This window comes from Coregonus lavaretus, assembly GCF_964263955.1.
Source record: "Coregonus lavaretus genome assembly, chromosome: 20".
In the NCBI taxonomy this organism is placed as follows: Eukaryota; Metazoa; Chordata; class Actinopteri; order Salmoniformes; family Salmonidae; genus Coregonus; species Coregonus lavaretus.
The window spans coordinates 20942214-20965205 of NC_140007.1; the positions used below are offsets into that span (position 1 = coordinate 20942214).

General features: G+C 44.0%; 2 protein-coding genes across 2 annotated transcripts in view; one reads left to right on the forward strand and one right to left on the reverse strand.

Annotated features, from left to right (window-relative positions):
• Window positions 1–18534, forward strand: part of LOC311147275 (inositol 1,4,5-trisphosphate-gated calcium channel ITPR3-like) — a 59855-nt gene extending 41321 nt beyond the window's left edge. The window contains exons 38-58 of the mRNA XM_084183952.1: window positions 8807–8897; window positions 8971–9146; window positions 9246–9408; window positions 9610–9806; window positions 9998–10198; window positions 10368–10478; window positions 10655–10750; window positions 10906–11007; window positions 11131–11214; window positions 13716–13826; window positions 14143–14335; window positions 14466–14585; window positions 14733–14905; window positions 15091–15255; window positions 15458–15647; window positions 16029–16130; window positions 16333–16451; window positions 16643–16808; window positions 16884–17044; window positions 17228–17389; window positions 17669–18534. Coding sequence (XP_084040078.1) covers window positions 8807–8897; window positions 8971–9146; window positions 9246–9408; window positions 9610–9806; window positions 9998–10198; window positions 10368–10478; window positions 10655–10750; window positions 10906–11007; window positions 11131–11214; window positions 13716–13826; window positions 14143–14335; window positions 14466–14585; window positions 14733–14905; window positions 15091–15255; window positions 15458–15647; window positions 16029–16130; window positions 16333–16451; window positions 16643–16808; window positions 16884–17044; window positions 17228–17389; window positions 17669–17788 — 3003 coding nt within the window. The 3' untranslated portion in view covers window positions 17789–18534. The remainder of the gene's footprint in view (window positions 1–8806; window positions 8898–8970; window positions 9147–9245; window positions 9409–9609; window positions 9807–9997; window positions 10199–10367; window positions 10479–10654; window positions 10751–10905; window positions 11008–11130; window positions 11215–13715; window positions 13827–14142; window positions 14336–14465; window positions 14586–14732; window positions 14906–15090; window positions 15256–15457; window positions 15648–16028; window positions 16131–16332; window positions 16452–16642; window positions 16809–16883; window positions 17045–17227; window positions 17390–17668) is intronic.
• LOC311147276 (sorting nexin-21-like) lies at window positions 17798–22273 on the reverse strand. The gene is made up of 4 exons (XM_084183953.1): window positions 22161–22273; window positions 21278–21560; window positions 20820–20977; window positions 17798–20729 (listed from the first exon to the last, which is right to left on the reverse strand). Exons 2-4 carry the CDS (start codon window positions 21546–21548, stop codon window positions 19959–19961), a joined length of 1200 nt encoding a protein of 399 aa, XP_084040079.1. The 5' UTR covers window positions 21549–21560; window positions 22161–22273; the 3' UTR covers window positions 17798–19958.
• Window positions 22274–22992: the final 719 nt, after the last annotated feature.

Sequence of the window (22992 nt, forward strand, 5' to 3'; positions counted from 1 at the left end):
AGGGCACAATGGAGTTGTCAACCGTGATGGCGAGATCATGGAACAGGCAGTCCTTCCCCGGGAGGAAGAGCAGCTCCGTCTTGCCAAGGTTCAGCTTGAGGTGGTGATCCGTCATCCACACTGATATGTCTGCCAGACATGCAGAGATGCGATTCGCCACCTGGTTATCAGAAGGGGGAAAGGAGAAGATTAGTTGTGTGTCGTCTGCGTAGCAATGATAGGAGAGGCCATGTGAGGATATGACAGAGCCAAGTGACTTGGTGTATAGCGAGAATAGGAGAGGGCCTAGAACTGAGCCCTGGGAGACACCAGTGGTGAGAGCACGTGGTGCGGAGACAGCTTCTCGCCACGCCACTTGGTAGGAGCGACCGGTCAGGTAGGACGCAATCCAAGAGTGAGCCGCGCCGGAGATGCCCAGCTCGGAGAGGGTGGAAAGGAGGATCTGATGGTTCACAGTATCAAAGGCAGCAGACAGGTCTAGAAGGACAAGAGCAGAGGAGAGAGAGTTAGCTTTAGCAGTGCGGAGAGCCTCCGTGACACAGAGAAGAGCAGTCTCAGTTGAATGACCAGTCTTGAAACCTGACTGGTTTGGATCAAGAAGGTCATTCTGAGAGAGATAGCAAGAGAGTTGGCTAAAGACAGCACGCTCAAGAGTTTTGGAGAGAAAAGAAAGAAGGGATACTGGTCTGTAGTTGTTGACATCAGAGGGATCGAGTGTTGGTTTTTTGAGAAGGGGTGCAACTCTCGCTCTCTTGAAGAGGAGAAGGTGGCAAAGAGCTTCCTAGGGTTAGAGGCAGATGCTTGGAATTTCGAGTGGTAGAAAGTGGCTTTAGCAGCAGAAACAGATGAAGAAAATGTAGAGAGGAGGGAGTGAAAAGATGCCAGGTCCGCAGGGAGTCTAGTTTTCCTCCATTTCCGCTCGGCTGCCCGGAGCCCTGTTCTGTGAGCTCGCAATGAGTCATCAAGCCACGGAGCTGGAGGGGAGGACCGAGCCGGCCGGGAGGATAGGGGACATAGAGAGTCAAAGGATGCAGAAAGGGAGGAGAGGAGGGTTGAGGAGGCAGAATCAGGAGATTGGAGGGAGAAGGATTGAGCAGAGGGAAGAGATGATAGGATGGAAGAGGAGAGAGTAGCGGGAGAGAGCGAGCGAAGGTTGCGACGGCGCATTACCATCTGAGTAGGGGCAGAGTGAGTAGTGTTGGAGGAGTGCGAGAGAGAAAAGGATACAAAGTAGTGGTCGGAGACATGGAGGGGAGTTGCAGTGAGATAGAAGAACAGGATCTAGTAAAGATGAGGTCAAGTGTATTGCCTGCCTTGTGAGTAGGGGGGGACGGTGAGAGGGTGAGGTCAAAAGAGGAGAGGAGTGGAAAGAAGGAGGCAGAGAGAAATGAGTCAAAGGTAGACGTAGGGAGGTTGAAGTCCCCCAGAACTGTGAGGGGTGAGCCATCCTCATGAAAGGAACTTATCAAGGTGTCAAGCTCATTGATGAACTCTCCAAGGGAACCTGGAAGGCGATAAATGACAAGGATGTTAAGCTTAAATGGGCTAGTGACTGTGACAGCATGGAATTCAAATGAGGAGATAGACAGATGGGTCAGGGGAAAAATAGAGAATGTCCACTTGGGAGAGATGAGGATTCCTGTGCCACCACCCCACTGACCAGATGCTCTCGGGGTATGCGAGAACACATGGTCAGACGAGGAGAGAGCAGTAGGAGTGTTTTCAGTGGTAAGAGCATGGCGTTTGCAACGCCAGGGTTGTGGGTTCGATTCCCATGGGGGGCCAGTATGAAAATGTATGCACTCACTAACTGTAAGTCGCTCTGGATAAGAGCGTCTGCTAAATGACAAAAAAATATAATGTAGTCACGGTACTTAGGCTTCTCCAAGCTCTGATGCTGCTGCTGGTCATTAGTAGCCTACCAAACTTGCTAACTGCCTTGTACTCAGCACTCTATTGTCCCTCGAATCACTCTGACATCAATGCAAATGTATTCGAAAATCTAATCAAACACTTCATGAGATCCCATTAGCTCATGTTGCGCAACATTTCTATAGGCTATGCAATTGCGGGAGAAAACAGAGTGTTGGCAGCTTATACATTTACATCATTTAGCAGACGCTCTTATCCAGAGCGACTTACAAATTGGACAAAGTCGAGGATCCCATCAGCTTTCTATAGTCTAGGCCTACTATATTTATTTCTCAACTTTCCTAATATTAAGCACATTGCTTATATTTACAACAGGAGTATAGCCTACCTGGCTGGCATGAAAATAAACCATGGGGAAAAAGCGTCCTCCATTCGCTATTTAAGTGCAGAGATTACATGTATTTTTTCCCGTTGCCCCTGTTTCGATACAGGTGCATGATAATGGTCAATTCTAAATCAAAACAAATGTCACATGTATTATTTAGTATATGTAAAGACAAGATTAAATCAAGAATAGTCTGATGGGTGACAATATTAGCCTATCACTTGTGAATTATATACACTGCTCAAAAAAATAAAGGGAACACTAAAGTAACACATCCTAGATCTGAATGAATGAAATAATCTTATTAAATACTTTTTTCTTTACATAGTTGAATGTGCTGACAACAAAATCACACAAAAATGATCAATGGAAATCAAATGTATCAACCCACGGAGGTCTGGTTTTGGAGTCACCCTCAAAATTAAATTGGAAAACCACACTACAGGCTGATCCAACTTTGATGTAATGTCCTTAAAACAAGTCAAAATGAGGCTCAGTAGTGTGTGTGGCCTCCACGTGCCTGTATGACCTCCCTACAACGCCTGGGCATGCTCCTGATGAGGTGGCGGATGGTCTCCTGAGGGATCTCCTCCCAGACCTGGACTAAAGCATCCGCCAACTCCTGGACAGTCTGTGGTGCAACGTGGCGTTGGTGGATGGAGCGAGACATGATGTCCCAGATGTGCTCAATTGGATTCAGGTCTGGGGAACGGGCGGGCCAGTCCATAGCATCAATGCCTTCCTCTTGCAGGAACTGCTGACACACTCCAGCCACATGAGGTCTAGCGTTGTCTTGCATTAGGAGGAACCCAGGGCCAACTGCACCAGCATATGGACTCACAAGGGGTCTGAGGATCTCATCTCGGTACCTAATGGCAGTCAGGCTACCTCTGGCGAGCACATGGAGGGCTGTGTGGCCCCCCAAAGAAATGCCACCCCACACCATGACTGACCCACCGCCAAACCGGTCATGCTGGAGGATGTTGCAGGCAGCAGAACGTTCTCCACGGCGTCTCCAGACTCTGTCACGTCTGTCACATGTGATCAGTGTGAACCTGCTTTCATCTGTGAAGAGCACAGGGCGCCAGTGGCAAATTTGCCAATCTTGGTGTTCTCTGGCAAATGCCAAACGTACTGCACGGTGTTGGGCTGTAAGCACAACCCCCACCTGTGGACGTCGGGCCCTCATACCACCCTCATGGAGTCTGTTTCTGACCGTTTGAGCAGACACATACACATTTGTGGCCTGCTGGAGGTAATTTTGCAGGGCTCTGGCAGTGCTCCTCCTGCTCCTCCTTGCACAAAGGCGGAGGTAGCAGTCCTGCTGCTGGGTTGTTGCCCTCCTACGGCCTCCTCCACGTCTCCTGATGTACTGGCCTGTCTCCTGGTAGCGCCTCCATGCTCTGGACACTACGCTGACAGACACACCAAACCTTCTTGCCACAGCTCGCATTGATGTGCCATCCTGGATGAGCTGCACTACCTGAGCCACTTGTGTGGGTTGTAGACTCCGTCTCATGCTACCACTAGAGTGAAAGCACCGCCAGCATTCAAAAGTGACCAAAACATCAGCCAGAAGCATAGGAACTGAGAAGTGGTCTGTGGTCACCACCTGCAAAACCAGTCCTTTATTGGGGGTGTCTTGCTAATTGCCTATAATTTCCACCTGTTGTCTATTCCATTTGCACAACAGCATGTGCAATTTATTGTCAATCAGTGTTGCTTCCTAAGTGGACAGTTTGATTTCACAGAAGTGTGATTGACTTGGAGTTACATTGTGTTGTTTAAGTGTTCCCTTTATTTTTTTGAGCAGTGTATTATCACTTGTGAATGATGCCCAGCATAAGAAACAATGCCTTTTTTGGCAACGTTTTTCTAATCATAGTCACACACCTCATGTAGCCTAGCCTAGCCCATAGGCCTATATGTGTTAAAATGGCCAAATAACTTCTTAAAATTAAGCACATTAATCTGCTTTACAAGGGGTGTAGATCCTAACTGGCATATACAGTGGGGGGAAAAAGTATTTAGTCAGCCACCAATTGTGCAAGTTCTCCCACTTAAAAAGATGAGAGAGGCCTGTAATTTTCATCATAGGTACACGTCAACTATGACAGACAAATTCAGAAAAAAAAATCAAGAAAATCACATTGTAGGATTTTTAATGAATTTATTTGCAAATTATGGTGGAAAATAAGTATTTGGTCACCTACAAACAAGCAAGATTTCTGGCTCTCACAGACCTGTAACTTCTTCTTTAAGAGGCTCCTCTGTCCTCCACTCGTTACCTGTATTAATGGCACCTGTTTGAACTTGTTATCAGTATAAAAGACACCTGTCCACAACCTCAAACAGTCACACTCCAAACTCCACTATGGCCAAGACCAAAGAGCTGTCAAAGGACACCAGAAACAAAATTGTAGACCTGCACCAGGCTGGGAAGACTGAATATGCAATAGGTAAGCAGCTTGGTTTGAAGAAATCAACTGTGGGAGCAATTATTAGGAAATGGAAGACATACAAGACCACTGATAATCTCCCTCGATCTGGGGCTCCACGCAAGATCTCACCCCGTGGGGTCAAAATGATCACAAGAACCACACGGGGGGACCTAGTGAATGACCTGCAGAGAGCTGGGACCAAAGTAACAAAGCCTACCATCAGTAACACACTACGCCACCAGGGACTCAAATCCTGCAGTGCCAGACGTGTCCCCCTGCTTAAGCCAGTTGTTACGGATACAGGTATCCTGTGTCTTTTTGTGTTTTTCCTCTCCTTCTGCCCTAATCACAGGTGTCCTGTATGTTCCTGATTGGTGGTCGTTGGGGTGTCTGCTGATTGCTAAGGTGGACCAATCAGTGAACATTCCTCTGCATTGCACCACCTGTTGCTGGTTTTTCAATCACACATCCCATTGTTTCAAAAGCCGGTCAGTTGTGTTTGTTGTTAGACTATTTCCGTATGTGAGTATGGATACTGTGGTGTCCTGTGTATTGTGTACTCACTAAGTTGCTGGTTACTCTGTTCGGTAATTTTGTTAGAGACTATTTCCGTATCTAAGTATGGATACTGTGGTGTCCTGTGTTTTGGTGTACTCACTAAGTTGCTGGTTACTCTGTTTGGTAACTTTGAGAGACTATTTCCGTATGTGAGTATGGATACTGTGGTGTCCTGTGTTTTGTGTACTCACTCATTTGCTGATTACTCTGTTTGGTAACTTTGTGTGTTTCTGGGAATAGGGGAGTTTAAGCAAGTTGCCCTTGGGCGTACATTACCCGTAGGAAGAAATCTGTCTAAAAACACTAGTTGACCTGAGCGGACCACCCACTGTACTTTTGTATGATTAGCAGTAGCTTAGCGGTTCTTGAGGCAGGCAAGATCAGTTTAGGTTTTTTTTACACTATTGTTTCATTTCTTGGGTCCTGCTCAGACCTTTTTCCCAAACCTTTACCGTGTGTTCAGCAATAAACCTTTTATGTTTGATGGTAGTTTATGGTTGTTGTGTAGTTTTTGTTCTCACTGTTCCATGTCACGCTTATAATTTGCATGAATTATGTTACGGGTCTCTTCTCCATCCACCCTAGACGTTTAAAGCCACGGGGTTCGTAACACCAGTACATGTCCAGGCCCGTCTGAAGTTTGCTAGAGTGCATTTGGATGATCCAGAAGAGGATTGGGAGAATGTCATATGGTCAGATGAAACCAAAATATAACTTTTTGGTAAAAACTCAACTCGTCGTGTTTGGAGGACAAAGAATGCTGAGTTGCATCCAAAGAACACCATACCTACTGTGAAGCATGGGGGTGGAAACATCATGCTTTGGGGCTGTTTCATGCCTAGCCAGTCTCCAGATCTCAACCCCATAGAAAATCTTTGGAGGGAGTTGAAAGTCTGTGTTGCCCAGCGACAGCCCCAAAACATCACTGCTCTAGAGGAGATCTGCATGGAGGAATGGGCCAAAATACCAGCAACAGTGTGTGAAAACCTTGTGAAGACTTACAGAAAATGTTTGACCTGTGTCATTACCAACAAAGGGTATATAACAAAGTATTGAGAAACTTTTGTTATTGACCAAATACTTATTTTCCACCATAATTTGCAAATAAATTCCTTAAAAATCCTACAATGTGATTTTCTGGATTTCTTTTTCTCATTTTGTCTGTCATAGTTGACGTGAACCTATGATGAAAATTACAGGCCTCTCTCATCTTTTTAAGTGGGAGAACTTGCACAATTGGTGGCTGACTAAATACTTTTTTCCCCCACTGTATAAGCAGCGCGTGAGTTTCAAGTTTAGGGAAGATCATTTTCACCATAAAAATGCACCTTTATAATAAAAGCATTACTTGCATTTGCGGTCACTTTTGATAATGGTGTTTTCCGCTAATGGGACATTTGTGCTTATAGCCTACTACCATGTGCGCATGGCTGCGCTTATAATGTGAAGAAATAGCCTAATAGTTTATCAACATTTTAAGCTAAACGTTCTGAAGGTTTTTTGATGCTAGTGGTTGTATTAATTTGGGATCTATCGCATCCCACAACTGTCCCAGACTATGTTTGGAATATTTATTTCTCGCACAGAATAGAATAGCTCGACTTTTGTACTATGGGGGATAGTAGATTGACATAGGCTACTGCTTTTGCTGTTCGTTAGGCCTACTCATCTTGTTGGCTGACGAAAAGTAAATGTGGACAGTTCTTCCAATATCTTCAATATGCACCTCGGAATTGGATAAGGACGCGCGCAGTTGTGTACCCGATGTGTCTGTCTTCACTTGTAGCCTGTGAGAAAGACCTGATCACGTGACGGAGGCGCTTCGGATTGCGCAGCACACTCAGGGAGAAGGGCACAACGCAGCACTCCGGGCCGCAAATGTAATTGTTTTTGTTAGGGTGCATTACGGCCACAATGGGGATGCCACCGTGAAATTCGAGGCATTATCAAGTGCTTGTGTAACAGTGTTGCTTCCGTCCCTCTCCTCGCCCCTACCTGGGCTCAAACCAGGGAGCCTCTGCACACATCGACAACAGTCACCCTCGACGCACCGTTACCCGTCGCTCCACAACTACTTCAAGGTCTCAGAGCGAGTGACGTCACCGATTGAAACACTAGCGCGCACCACTAACTAGCTAGCCATTTCACACCGGTTACACTCACCCCCCTTTTGACCTCCTCCTTTTCCGCAGCAACCAGTGATCCGGGTCAACAGCATCAATGTAACAGTGTTGCTTCCGTCCCTCTCCTCGCCAACTAGCTAGCCATTTCACACCGGTTACACTTGTCATATTGTGAATGAGAGACTATTGGAGTGTGTACAGCCTGCGCAAAAAAACAAAGCAGAGCATCATTAGTCTCATCATGCAGCCTTACAATGTATTAAAAATCAAAACATATAGCCCAACGTTTGTAGAACAACTAAAGTTACATTAATAACTCTAAATTAAGCATATAGGAGTACCTATTTCTTTGTTAACCGCTCAACACAGAATAGCCGCATGTGCGCACTCCCTCAAATCGTTTGGAGAAAATATTTATATTTTATTCAGCTTTGTTCACTTGTGTTCTTCATACTATACAATAATATAAAAATTATGCCATGGAATTCTAAGCAAATCTTGTCTGCTACATGAAGTAGTGTAGCCCACAGCCATTTGGCATAGCCAATATCAGGACCTAACATAAGGACAACTCAGAGTATGCTATTATTTTCTTCTGAAATGGACTACATTTTCTTCATATCATGCTTCTTTAGACCTGTCTAAAATAAATAATGGATTTATTGTGAAGGTGTAGGCTATATTACATGGATTTATTATACTTTTTCAAATGGCTTGTAGGCTATGTGTGGAAGCCAGGATATGCCACACCTGTCAGCTGGATAGATTATCTTGGCAAAGGAGAAATGTTCACGAACAGGGATGTAAACAAATTTGTGCACTACATTTGAGAGAAATACGCTTTTTGTGTATATAGAAAAATTCTGGGATCTTTTATTTCAACTCATGAAACATCACACCAACACTTTACATGTTGCGTTTATATTTTTGTTCAGTATATATATTTCCACACCTGGTTGGAATAATACTGTGAAATGGTGAAAATTATGATAATTGCTCTTTTAGTGTAAGAGCTGTTTGAAAAGACTGTCTGAAATGTCTGCTTGTTTTGGTGAGATTAAGTTTTGGCCTGCCTGGTGACATCAATAGACCAATAAGAAAGAGAGTTCAAAACGTCTCTGCCAATAACAGCTAGTTTTCAGTTTTCCCCTCCCCACTCAGACCACTCCCAGACAGTCCTATAAAAAATTTTGCTTGAGAAATTGCTCTTTGCTAATAAGCCATTTGTTTTTAATTAAAATGGGAAAAAATAAATAGTCTCTGTAAGGTACTTACTTAATTGTTACCCAGAAATGATTTGATATTGAGATTAAAAGGCTGCATTGGAACTTTATGAAGGTGCTTATTGAAGTACAATTTGGGTAAGAAACTATCCAGTTTGCGTATGCTAACCATGTCTCTGTGTGACTGAATGCCTCTCCAATCAGGGCATTGCACTGAGGAAAGTGCTGCTACAGAACTACCTCTTCACCAACAAGAAGAACAACAAGGGAGATCTGGTTGAACATGGAGCAACAGGTTTGTTTATATTAGGCTTATAACATGATCATTACTGATTATGTGTATATATTTACAGTGTGTTAATGTGTAGGTGCTGAACAGGAGAGAGATTGGGCAGCTGTAGTTGCAGTCCAGTGTCGCCTGGACAGGGAGGGTGGCACAAAGCTCTTTACTGACCTCGTCATGAGCACCAAGAACGACAAGATCTTCCAGGAGAGCATCCAGCTGGCCATATGTCTGCTGGAGGGGGGGAACACAGAGATCCAGGTTAGATGTAACACATATAGCCTACTGTATGGAGGTGCATGGTGATTCTTTCCTTATAATAATGCACTGATCCTCTTCCTTTCCGTGGATTTACTTCAGAACTCCTTCTACAAGCTGATGATGGGGGACAACAAGTCTGAGAAGTTCTTCAAGGTTCTCCACGACCGGATGAAAAACGCCCAGATGGACATCAAGGCCAACGTATCAGTCAGCGTGGGAGAGATGAGTAACAAAGCCAATGACAACAAAGACCTGGACACCAGTGAGAGGGACACTAATCTGATCTTAGATAGTCAAATGCAGGTTTAGACTGTAGTGATTATAAAGATAATGATGGTATTTTATGAAAAACAATGATTATGTGTCAATAACTACATAAGTCTATGGTAAGGATATTGTTGGTGTGTTTGAACTATCATTTCACTCTATTCATGGTTCCCTCCCTGGTATTTGTTCCTGACAGGCTCTGGTGGGTTGGTTCTACCTGCGACTACTCTGCCTCTCTTGGCCCCCTCCATTGGCCAGGTCCCTGTCACTGCCCTGGCCTCAGAGCCTGAGCAGAAGGAGGTGGAGACAGAGATGGGCCCTGCAATCATCATTATGAAACCCATCCTGCGCTTCCTCCAGCTGCTCTGTGAGAACCACAACCAGGATCTGCAGGTGAGAGGAAGAACAAGCACCACGTATATGGCTGATACTGCTAATACTGCTCTCTGCTGAGGTCTAAACAGACAGATGTCATTATACAGAACTCATCTGTGAGGTAGCTACTAGCTAGGGGTAATAAAGCTGTTATGGTCTGTTTGCCCTATTGACCCTACAATACTGTTGTCCGACCATCCTTCTCCCAGAACTTCCTTCGCTGCCAGAACAACAAGACCAACTACAACCTGGTGTGTGAGACACTGCAGTTCCTGGACATCATGTGTGGCAGCACCACGGGAGGCCTGGGCCTGCTGGGTCTCTACATCAACGAGAGCAACGTGGGCCTCATCACCCAGACCCTGGAGACGCTCACAGAGTACTGCCAGGGCCCCTGCCAGGAGAACCAGGTCAGATAGCCACACACAGAGTGCTACGGAAATTATTACTTTAGACAGAAACTTTGATAATACCGCCAGGAATTAGGTTTATTCAAAATTCCATGAGGTTTCAGACAAATAACACAGGGTTGTTTTGTCATAATGATAATAACTTTCTAGGTGTGCTTTGTTTTTGTAGACTTGTATAGTGACCCATGAGTCGAATGGCATCGACATCATCACAGCCCTCATACTGAATGACATCAGTCCTCTGTGTCGTTACCGCATGGAGATGGTGCTGCAGCTCAAGGTTCACTTCACTTACTGTTCTCTTTTATAAATACAGATTTTTGTGTCCGAACTGGTCTGTGTCCTAACTGGTCTGTGTCCTAACTGGTCTGTGTCCAAACTCCTCTGTGTCCAAACTGGTCTGTGTCGTACCTCTGAAATGACATGGTTGGTGACAGTGTTGTCTCCTGTTTCCAGGACAACGCCTCCAAGCTGCTGCTGGCTCTGATGGAGAGTCGCCATGACAGCGAGAATGCAGAGAGGATACTGTTCAACCTCCGACCTCGGGAACTGGTCAGAGCAAATATCTCTTTATTTTTCTCTCTCTTTTTTTCTCCTCATTATTTTTTATACTAACTAGCCTCTAAAACGGCAATTGTATACACATATCAAGGTGCAGCACACTACAGAATACACCAGTCAACATTAGTATCACACTCTGTCCCCAGGTGAAGGTGATAAAGAAAGCCTACCAGCAGGAGAGTGAATGTGAAGGTGGAGAGGTTTCACCTCAAGAGGTCGGCCACAACATCTACATCCTGGCACTTCAGGTACAGCTCCCGTTCAGATTAATGGAGGATATTTATGCACTCCTATAATAACGTAATAAGGTAATGTTAGAGAATAATGCTTTCACATGTTATGCTTATGATTGTGGGCCATGTTTTCATCAGCTGGCGAGGCACAATAAGATTTTACTCAATCTGCTGAAACCTGCAAAGAGGACCAAGGAGGGAGAGGAGGGCATATCCTCTATGGTGAGTCTCTCTCTCTCTCTCTCTCCTACTCTCTCTCTCTCTCCTACTCTCTCTCTCTCCTACTCTCTCTCTCTCTCTTTCTCCTACTCTCTCTCTCTCCTACTCTCTCTCTCTCTCTCTCTATTCCCTTCCCTTCCCTTCTGGGCAGAATTATTTGCAGCCTTTCTGAAGTGTGTTTATTTGAAGTCAGGGTATTTGTCCAAGGCAAGCTTCAGCATATCTGGTCTTCTCATTAGAAGAGGAAGTTGTCCACTGAACAGCCTCATTTCACATTACCTCGGTACTTCTGTGCTGCAGCTGCTCGCATTCATGGCAGCAGTGACTCACTGCAAACTTTGTTTAACAACGGATTTTAGCGTCACATGGGGATATTTTCATATCTGTATTATAAAACTGGTTGTTTGGATCCTCGATGCTGATTGGTTGATATGCGGGAATTGTGGGACAACAACTTGCGCAAAATACCATGACGTGTTAATGTCATAATTCCACTGTTCCGCAGCCCAGGCAGGAAATTCATCAACCATATCTCCCTCTGGAAAAAAGCATCTACACATTATTTTTTTCCATGCTACTGTTTGGTTTGCAACAGTTGGGGGTTGTATAAACCTACATGTCTGGCTCTACGACCTGTGTAACAATATATCATTTTACAAAAGCAATCTCTCCTGTGCCAGTAGGCTAGCTAGCCCAAGAATGATAGTGAAACAAATAATTCACCATCGAATCCGTAAACAGAAAACTGAGAATTCCATTCATACATTAACCAGCCTATGTAGGCCTATTAGATATTTATTAACCTCCAAAAGTCTAAGCCTTGGGGTGGGGGTTCTACTAAGCTAATATATGAAATTGTTTTAAGATGGTCACACCATGGATCATTTAGCGATTTGATTTAGAATTTTAGGACCCCTGTAGGTTTAAAAAAATATGTAGTTAAAAAATATATATAAAATATTGAATTTGGCCTTTACTACTATAGCCCATAGAAACGCATTGAATAACACATTCATGAATGGAAAAACAGACAGTCCAAAAACAAATCGTAAGGAATAAGGTTTTGAAGTGTCTGTCCTATATCTAGGAGACATAATAAAGCTCAGGAAATATATATATTTTTTTTTTACACATATAAGCCCTTTATTTTTTTGCCACAAAACTACCTCCATACTTCCATTCATTTTTTAAAAACTGGTACCTGGTTACCTTCAGAGGAGTCCCTTGACACGTATGGGGGTCATAGAGCAAAACGGAGAACACCATCGTGTTTGTCATAATATGGTCATATTAGTAAGTAGGCCAAACCGTTCGGACTTGCAGACATTTTTATGAGAAGACCGATTTTTGGGATGTCTCCTGGTCTGACAAACAGGGCTGTAGTGGAAGGCTGAAATAGGCTGATGCAGTGTGGACTGAGATGCAATTTAAATTGACGGATTTAGATGGGGATTATTTTATTATGTTACCGAGTCAATAGACTCTTAAGGATTTGTTAAATCATTATTTATTGAAGTATTTGTCTCGTCATCATTGAATCTCTGCTAGCTAACTACATGCCAATGATTTTCTTTTCGCATAGCAACGTCAAATGAATAGAATGATTAGAATTAACAACTGGGTCAAAATATGAGAAAATAACTAACGACCAGCCCGCTTGGTTAGCAACTTCAGAATGCGAAAGTTATCCAATGCGGGAGGCAAGGGAAATAATGGCTGTGAGTGGCCATCGGTGTGAGAGCTCACTCAAGAGTTATTGGCAGCCCCTAACATGGAGAACAGAAAGCGCTGGAGTGCCATTTTAGCCGGCAACGACGTGATTGGGACGTCCCATTCTCAGCCAAAGAAGAGGCAAACAAACACTGGCTGTCACCAACCAGCGCCAGGACCACGGACAGTTCTTCCACTCGTGTGCCATCAACGGAAACGTCACTATTAACATCACCAGCTAGCTTGGTTAGCTCGGACTCGCCAACCATAATAGTTGTTGCCTATGTAGGCCTATTGGATATTTATTAAACCATAATTTATTGAAATTCTTGTGTCTCATTATCATTGAATCTCTGCTAGCTAGCTACATTCCAATGATTTGTTCAGCATAGCAACGTCGAATAAATACAATTATTAGCATTAACGACTGGGTCAAAACATGACATAGTAACTAACCAGCCCGCTTGGGTAGCAACTTTAGAATGCAAAAACGAATGTACTTGTTAAAATAATGTTTTTAATGAAAATATGTCATTCATATTTTTATAAATCTGTTGGCAACCGTTTTATAAAAGCAATAAGGCCCTCGAAACCAGGGATTATCGTGTGATATCTCTCTCCTAAGGGCAGTTCCCGGCCCGAGGCAAACCGAGTTATCACACGATAATCCCCGGGTTCTCATGCCTTATTGCTTAAGTATATCATGTGGAGGTAGAAAGCCAGGTTGTTTATATCCACTGATGATGCTCTTTAGTATTGTTGTTGTTAATGTTTGTCCTGTTGACTTCCTGCAGTTGAACCTGAACAACCGGCCGCTCTCACAAATGTTGAAATCTACCGTGCCGGTAGAGAGTGAGGAGCAGGACCCACTGGAGTTCTATGATCAGCACACTTCACAGATAGAGGTCTCTACACTTCTCCCTCAACTCACCCATACTACAGTAGTCGATCTTGCTAATTGTAAATAGTCTGAAGTTCATTTCAACTGAAGTGCCCACTGCAAAATGTATTGAATAATAATAATAATATAATAACAATAATAATATAATTTAGCAGATGCTTTTATCCGAAGCGACTTAGTCATGTATGCATACATTTTATGTACAGGTGGTCATGGGAATCAAACCCACTATCCTGGTGTTGCAAGCACCATGCTTTACCAACTGAGCTACAGAGGACCAAAAGACCCCTGTCCTAACTTGTCCCTTCTCGTCCGGTCAGATTGTACGTGAGGACCGCAGCATGGAGCAGATCGTGTTTCCCATTCATCCCATCTGTGAGTTCCTGACGGAGGAGTCCAAGTTCCGTGTGTTCAACACCACAGAGCAGGACGAACAGGGCAGCAAGGTCACACACTTCTTCCAGCAGGCCTCCTTCCTCCACAACGAGATGGAGTGGCAGAAGAAGCTCCGCAGTAAGCCAGGCTCAGCTGATCCTCCTGTCTAGATATTTTCTACTGGCCTCAACGTTTCCTCCTCTCTCTCTCCTCTATCTCATGTTGTGTGATGATCGAAGAAGGCTGAAGAGTGTTGTTTGTGTTTCAGGTATGCCGGTGCTGTTTTGGTTCTCTCGCAGGATGAGCACATGGGGCAGCATCTCCTTTAACCTGGCCGTCTTCATCAACCTCATCATCGCCTTCTTCTACCCCTACGACTCAGGCCAAGGTGTGTGTGTGTGCATGTGCGTGCGTGCGTACGTACGTGCGCAGAGTCATTATCCTGTGTACTTATTGAAGACAGTAATTATGAGAAACTGAGACACGTAAATGTTTTATATATTAATGTCTTCCCGTTGTGATTGCTGTCCTTCAGGTGCGATAGATGACTCGATGCTGTCCATGCTGTTCTGGGGCTTCCTGGGTCTGTCTGTCATGGGCATGTTCTCCAAACGCTACGGCCTCAGGCCCTTCACTGTGGCCCTCATACTGCGCTCCATATACTGCTTCGGCATCGGCCCCACTCTCATCCTACTGGGCACCCTCAATGTAAACCTCACTTATGAGTGAAGGAGACTAAGTGAACATTTAAATTAAGTAGTGGTTAGGATTGGCCTTTTAGGCCAGAGCCGGTACTGTTAAACATATTGATAAATATGAACCTTGATGATAAGCTCAATATCATCTATGAAAACATGGTGATCGAATGACTGTTCATCTGTTCCACTCCACAGCTGATAAATAAGATAGTGTTTGTGGTGAGCTTCGTGGGCAACAACGGGACATTTATCATGGGCTACCGTGCGATGGTGATGGATGTGGAGTTCCTTTACCACCTGGCCTATGTTCTGACCAGCACCCTGGGGCTCTGTGTCCACGAGCTCTTCTACAGCTTCCTGGTGGGTAACCCTCATGACTCACAAATATATGTTGTTAATAATATTACTGGTATTAAGTACCAATCACCTGGCAATAAATTCCTTGGCATGCACACACATCTAAATACACTTACACATACACAGACCCTTACAGTAGATAACTGGCAGGATTTCCCTACTGTATGTCTACTCTAAAAGCATGGTACCTTTGTTCTGTGTGCAGCTGTTTGATCTGATCTATCGAGAGGAGACCCTGTTCAATGTGATAAAGAGTGTGACCCGTAATGGGCGCTCCATCCTGCTCACTGCCCTGCTGGCCCTCATCCTGGTCTACCTGTTCTCCATCGTGGGCTTCCTCTGCCTCAAGAACGACTTCATCATGGAGGTGGACCCTCTGCCTCAGATAGACTCAGGTACTGGACCATCAGAGACTAGATAGCCTCTACTAGCAGTCAGCGTATGGAAGGTACAATAAGACATGGTCAATCAAACATGTATGGTCGGTGTATGGCAGGGCTCTCCAACCCTGTTCTTGGAGAGCTACCCTCCTGTAGGTTTTCACTCCAACCCCAGGTTTAACTAACCTGATTCAGCTTATCAACCAGCGAATTATTAGAATCAGATGTGCTTGAAATGGGTTGGAGCTAAAAACCTACAGGACAGTAGCTCTCCAGGAACAAGGTTGGAGAGCCCTGGTGTATGGTATAGGGTTGTAATGTATGGTATAGGGTTGTGATGTATGGTATAGGGTTGTACTATATGGTATAGGGTTGTGATTGGGTTCTCTTCTACAGGAGGACATGGCAATGAGAAGGCGTCCCAGGACTTCCTGAACTCCTGCAGTGGAGATGGAGTCAGCTGCACTGCCGAGGCAGGACTCCCTGCTGAACCTGATGGTTAATCTCTACTTATTAAATCATATATTGCTGCTTTGATTATTAACAGTCATCCCCATCATATGACAGGTTTGGATAGGAAATAAAGGTTAAAGAAGAAAAATATTTAGTTTGGATGGGTGTCAGATGATGAATTGTCAAATATAATGTACTTGAAATCTGGTGTGGGAGGTACGTAGATAAACAATTCAAGTTTTTGCAGAGGAGAACAATTCGGAGCGGGCCTGTGACACTCTGCTCATGTGCATTGTCACTGTGCTGAACCACGGGCTGAGGAACGGTGGTGGGGTGGGAGACGTGCTACGCAAGCCCTCCAAAAACGTAACAACCAAGACACAACACACACTCTTACTAGACTTACTATCCATCTCATACACAATCAGTATCACATCATGTCAAAGAGCACAAATGTTCCACAAACCAACATATTCACTGTACATTGAACAATTGCATTGTATTATGACCGAACATTTGAGAACATGTCATTAACAACGTCATTGCGTACCCTGTAGGAGCCACTGTTCCCAGCCCGCGTCATCTACGATCTCCTCTTCTACTTTATCGTCATCATCATCGTACTCAACTTGATCTTTGGTGTCATCATCGACACCTTCGCTGACTTGCGTAGTGAGAAACAGAAGAAAGAGGAGGTCCTCAAGACCACCTGCTTCATCTGTGGTAAGTGATAGAGATTTTACTGTTATTAGCTCATTTTATGCATTCTGAACATTCAACCTGAAACTCTCCCTGCAGGTCTGGAGAGAGACAAGTTTGACAATAAAACGGTGTCTTTTGAGGAGCACATAAAGTTGGAGCACAACATCTGGAACTACCTGTATTTCATCGTGCTTGTTCGCGAGAAGAACAAAACTGACTACACAGGTCCAGAGAGTTATGTGGCACTCATGATAAAGGTACAGTAAGCAGGTTTGATTCTAGTTTCATTGGAAACACACCCACATCTAGACTATTTCTCACTGAAACCATTTTACAACATCTGGTTATTGAAAGTAGCATTAGATACCTTTGTCTCTGGGGTCATCTATTGCTAGGAGAAGCACTGCCACTGACTCTACATGTCCTCTCCGTCTCCTCAGAGTAAGAACCTGGACTGGTTCCCCCGCATGCAGGCCATGTCCCTGGTGGTGACGGATGGAGACGGGGAGCAGAATGAAATGAGGAACCTGCAGGACAGACTGACGTCCACTATGAACGTGGTCAGCCAACTCACAGGACAGCTAACAGAGCTCAAAGAGCAGGTAAAGGCAAAACACAGAGCTTGCCAGTGCATACACAATATTTGGTTCTGGTTGCCCAGATAACACAGCACACAAAAGACAATACATATATTCACAGGATATCTTATCCAGGGCAAGAAACATGACCTGTATAATGATATGAATGATGATGACGACCTATTTGGGAGAAAAAACGAACTAAGTCTGGTGTACAATTAGGTGAACCTATGTAGTCATGATATAGGCTAGTGTTTCCAGCAGGATGACCCTGGCCTGGCTGACATAGTGTTTCTTGTGTAGATGACGGAGCAGAGGAAGAGGAGGCAGAGGATGGGCTTCGTGGAGTCAGGAGGAGCTGGTGCAGCTAGTATATCCCCCAGTGCTGCTGGAGGAAACCACCAGATGTACAACAAACCCTGATGTCCCATCTTACCGCCAAGCCTATCCATCCATCCAATACTTTCAGTGTTGGAATCATCAATCATGTGTTAAACATAGTGGCAATGTTCCTAGTTGTGACTGATGCTGAGAGGACGGAGTTACTGCTGTTGGGTTCTTTGTAAATCCATGTTTTTCTTCTTTAAGGGCCCCTTCAGTACTTCCAGTAGTCTGAAGCAATAGAGGAACATCAGCAATCTTTGGGAAGATCTCAATTGCATACTCCTCACATCCTCTCCCCTCATCTCCTTCTCAAAACCCATTGGATGAGAAAGCCAGAGGTCCCTCCCCTCTGACCTTCTCCTCCAATGGATTGAGGAGGAGAGAGGACGCGAGGATTATGCAATTGAGCTTCCCCATGTTCTTGGTCCATGGGTGTTTGTCCTCACAGCCATCTATTAATGGCATTTGCACTGTTGCTGTGACAGACATACCTCAGATGAGGAAATAATGGGTAATTGATTCCTGCGAAGTATCCATCCTTTTATTAGTCATGTATTTATATAGTAATATTAATATACACTGATTAATACAGTAGGCCCATGAGTACCACAATGTTTGAGTGTCTGAAGCATGCATGTGATTTGGTTTGGAACACATTTACTTGTCACAGGGCCATTGGCCTGGTTAGAGAAGCGTCTCCATTGCACTGCAAGTGCTTGCATTGAAAAATAGATGCCTTGAGAGATTATCTTCTCTGACAGGCCTCAGTAAAATTAATTTGATTTTAACTGTTTCAGTGTTTTCACTTCTTTACAACATGCCAGCATAGTATGCCATATCTTCCAAATGAAAAATTAAGTCAAACCTTTTTTGGGGGATAGATTTATTAAACAAAATACATATTGCAATCATTTTAGAAATCTGTATATAATGTATTTATCTAAGTATAAACATTGAAGTGTTAAAAGGCTACAGTTCACAATATAAAGGTTTAAGACAGGCACTTTCAGAGAAAGACGTAACATTTTTAAATGCATTGTTGCAAGTGTTTAGCATTTAATCTAGGCTATTGACAAAATAATTTTCTTAGGTTAGTTTGAAATTGTGTCACTCAAGCAAATAAAAAAGTATGAAGACTATTCTTTCACAGAGCAGGGAGGTAAACCTTTTTTGCACCATCACAGGATTGTAGATCTGCTTTGAAATGTAATTAGTGATACAGGAAGTATTTCAGTTACTGCCTGCAGTATGGCAAAAATACAGTTAAGTCATACCTCTAGTCTAAAACATGCACACTTCCAGCAGTGGATTCATTTTCTTATTTGGCTCCATTCTTCTGCCCTCTCACTCCCTCGTATCACATATGAAGGGAAACAAACCTGATAATCTGAATTATTTTCCCTCATGTAAGTCTTTGACATTAGTGACTCAAATCAAATTAGGTACACAGGCTGCATACTCAAGAAGCATAATACTATATCAATAAAAACATCGGAATAATCTGGGCTATTAATTAATTCCCTAAGGATGATTAAAATTCCTTGCTGTAAAGTCTTGAGTTTACAGATTTAACAAGTAGGAGTGCTGTCAGACATGTGGTCCTTTAATTATTTAATGTGTAAACAATAAAATAATATCCACCCCTAACAGGTAGAAAATAATTTTACACTATTCATTATTTGTCTTACTTTGACTTGTACAAAGTTTCTGTAAAATTACTGTTCCCTCAAAATTAATTGTTCTATCCTTTTGTCATCCTAAAGTTATTAATCCACTCAAATCTCAAGATTGAATGGCATAAATAAAAAGGTAAGAAATAAAAAGGTTTTAAAAAGCAGCAACATTTTGAAATAGTGACCAATTATTTGCTGTTAGAACTGTTTTGGAAAAATACACATTTAATAAAAAGTTGTATTTCTTTCAAAGCAACTATCAAATATAATGTGGATAAAAATTACTTAAGTGTTTTCAATTTTCAAGGTAAAACAATCCAAGCAAATACTTATAGACAATCTATAACGTGTGATTGTTTTCTGCTTATTGTGCATGACTTGGTCAGTTGAGTGTATTCATTAGAATGTCAGAAACAGTTCACGGACTCCTCTAGAGTGCTGTGGAAAATACATGTCAAGAGACCAAAGACCAAATCCCCCATTACTAGGTTACATGAAGTGCTTTCCTCATAACTATGAGCACCATTATCTTTGTGTTATGTGGTGTCGTCCCTTTTGATCTTGGTCTTAGCGTCTCCCTCGCTCTCCACCAGGATCTCCTTCATCAGGTACTCCTTCAGGCTGGGCTGATTCCCTACATCAGCCCCAGAGTCCTGGATCTCCTGCAGCAGCACCTCCCACTGCCGCTTATCCTTAGAGATCTTCCATGACAGTCTGACATTGGTCTGGAGGAGAGGAATGAGCAGTGGGTGGAAGTGGTGTTGCTGCAAGGCCTCCGGTGAGGGAGCCAGGACCCTCAGGGCTCGGTCACAGTGCACCTGGGCCTCCCCCAGCTGCTCCAGCTCCTGGAAGCAGGTCACCAGGGCCAACAGGGTGAAGAGCCAGTGGGTGCCCTGCTGGTGATGGGGCTGCTGCTTTGCCTGCTGCTCACAGCCTAGCTTCTCCTGGAGCCTCAGGCCATTGAGTAGAGGGCCCAGGGCCTCCTGGTAACGGCCCACACGCATAAGCATCTGGCCAGCCTGCAGGTCACCCAGGTAGAAGAACTCCAGAAAGGTGGGCGAGCGCCGCAGCTCAGCCAGCGAGTGCAGGTGGGTCAGGTACTGCTCAAACGCCCGGCTACGCTTGGCAATGGTCTCAGCCACAAAGTTTTTACGCAGCTTCTTGCGGGGGAAACCGACTCGCTCCATGTCGTCCCTGTGACGACGGCGGAGGCAGCTGTGCAGGCGCTTAAAGTCGGTGTATCGCCGGGTGATGGCGGCGGGGGTTTCATCAAACATCCCAGACTGAATCACATGGATGGTGTAGAGCTGAGGAGGAGGAGAGGTACACTGTCAACAAGATGACACACACAGGCTTAGCCAGGCACTAGACATTAGTCTCTGCTGTTTCACACTTACCACATACTTGGAGGAACTCTCTTGCACCACACTGGCATCAGTCACTTCAAACACCAGCTTCTGAGGCACACTGCGGCTTCGTAAGCTCCTCCAGCTCTCCTGCAGCTGACGTGTGAGCAGGGATGAGCCTCCAGGAGACGGGCCCTCTGGGCTGGTGTCTGAGGAACAAAGACAGATACACGTCAGCTCAGCTAAGACAGCCCTAAAACCACTCATCTAAACTGAGAAAGCTCACGTTTGCACAGACTGAAAAACTTGAAGTGAAACTTGCGGTTTCAAGAAAGCAGAATACCATGGAATGAATGCTATTGTTATTCTGGTCAGACTGTTTCAGTTGACTAATAGTATAGTACATTAATATTTATACAAAGGCATACATATCACAGTACTGGATAAGTGTACCCCACCATCTGCCTGCTATGGGAGACCATTGTAGTGAATTATAAGGTCTACAATACCTGTGCTGCTGAATCCATCCTCTATGGACTCTCCAAGGTAGTCTGAATCACTGTCTGGTCCTGAGGCCTCACCTGGGTCTTCTGATTCCAGGGCACTCTCCCCATCAAAGCAGAGTGTTCCCCCAAGCCGCTCTGATAGACACTCTGTATCGTCCTCTAACTCAGAACTCTCTGGGAAGCTTTCCTCTGTTACAACAATTGGCTCCTTAGAGACTACTTCTCCTTCTTTGAACAGTGTCCGTCGCAGTCTGTCCATGAGCTTAGAAGCCATCCCAGCAGACCACTAGGAAATAGTTTCAGTCAGTTCATTTGATGTCAGATATAGTGTACAAGAGTGTACAACCTACAAGAGTCAGCTTATAATAGTCAATAATCACATAATCATTATTTCTTATGGCAATGTGTCAAATCAGCCAACTCTGACAAGCTAACGTCACTACGGTTACACCCCCAACTAAAAATTTTGGATGTAAACATTGCAGTTTATCAATAATGCAAATATTGAAGCCAGACAAAACTGAGTAGGGGGGCGGGGTCTAAATAAAGAAAATAGCTAGTTTTATAGTTAGCTAGCTAGCTGGCTGTTCTTTGAATATTGCCTTTGCCTTTTAACAGACATGCATGCAATATTGAGAAACAAGCGCTCCAGCGTGTAAAAGCATTGTCAGCGACTTGAACAATAAAAAAAACAAGCTAGCTAACTAGTATCAGCAGACAAGCCAGTTACGAATACAAAATAGGGTAACTTAACGAGCTAGCTACATTAGCTAGCTAGTCAAATTAGCTTGATCAGCTAGCTACGGATAACAACGTACTTGAATTGATTTAGCTAAACCTAGCGGGAAAGCTAAGATGTATAGCTAAAGTCGCAAATCTTACTCACTGTTATAATGGATCCGTAAAACTCCCTTAGCTATTTCATCAGCATTATGCAGCTTCAGAGTCTGACCCAAACTTATTTAGGACAGCCTGTCCCAATAGAGTGTGATTGCGTCCCGCAATTCGGGGCGTTCCTGCATGTGGGCACTCCTGCATCAGGAAATGCTTACTTATGGGCCCTTCTCAACAATGCAGAGATAAAACAATATATATATGCACACTACCGTTCAAAAGTTTGGGGTCACTTTCAAATGTCCTTGTTTTCCATGAAAACATACATGAAGTGAGTTTGAATAGGAAATATAGCAAAATACATAGGCAATGTAGTCATTCACAAGGTTAGAAATAATGATTGTTAATAGAAATAATAATTGTGTCCTTCAAACTTTGCTTTCGTCAAAGAATCCTCAGTTTGCAGCAATTACAGCCTTGCAGACCTTTGGCATTCTAGTTGTCAATAGTCAATATCATACTATCCAGGTCTGTGCCCAAACAGTTTGAGCTTCTACTTCTAAAAATCCACCTTTCCAGAAATAAGTCTCTCACTGTTGCCGCTTGCTACAGACCCCCCTCAGCCCCCAGCTGTGCCCTGGACACCATATGTGAATTGATTGCCCCCCATTTATCCTCAGAGTTCGTACTGCTTGGTGACCTAAATTGGGATATGCTTAACACCCCGGCCATCCTACAATCCAAACTAGATGCCCTCAATCTCACACAAATTATCAACGAACCTACCAGGTACAACCCTAAATCCGTAAACATGGGTACCCTCATAGATATCATCCTGACTAACTTACCCTCTAAATACACCTCCGCTGTCTTCAACCAGGACC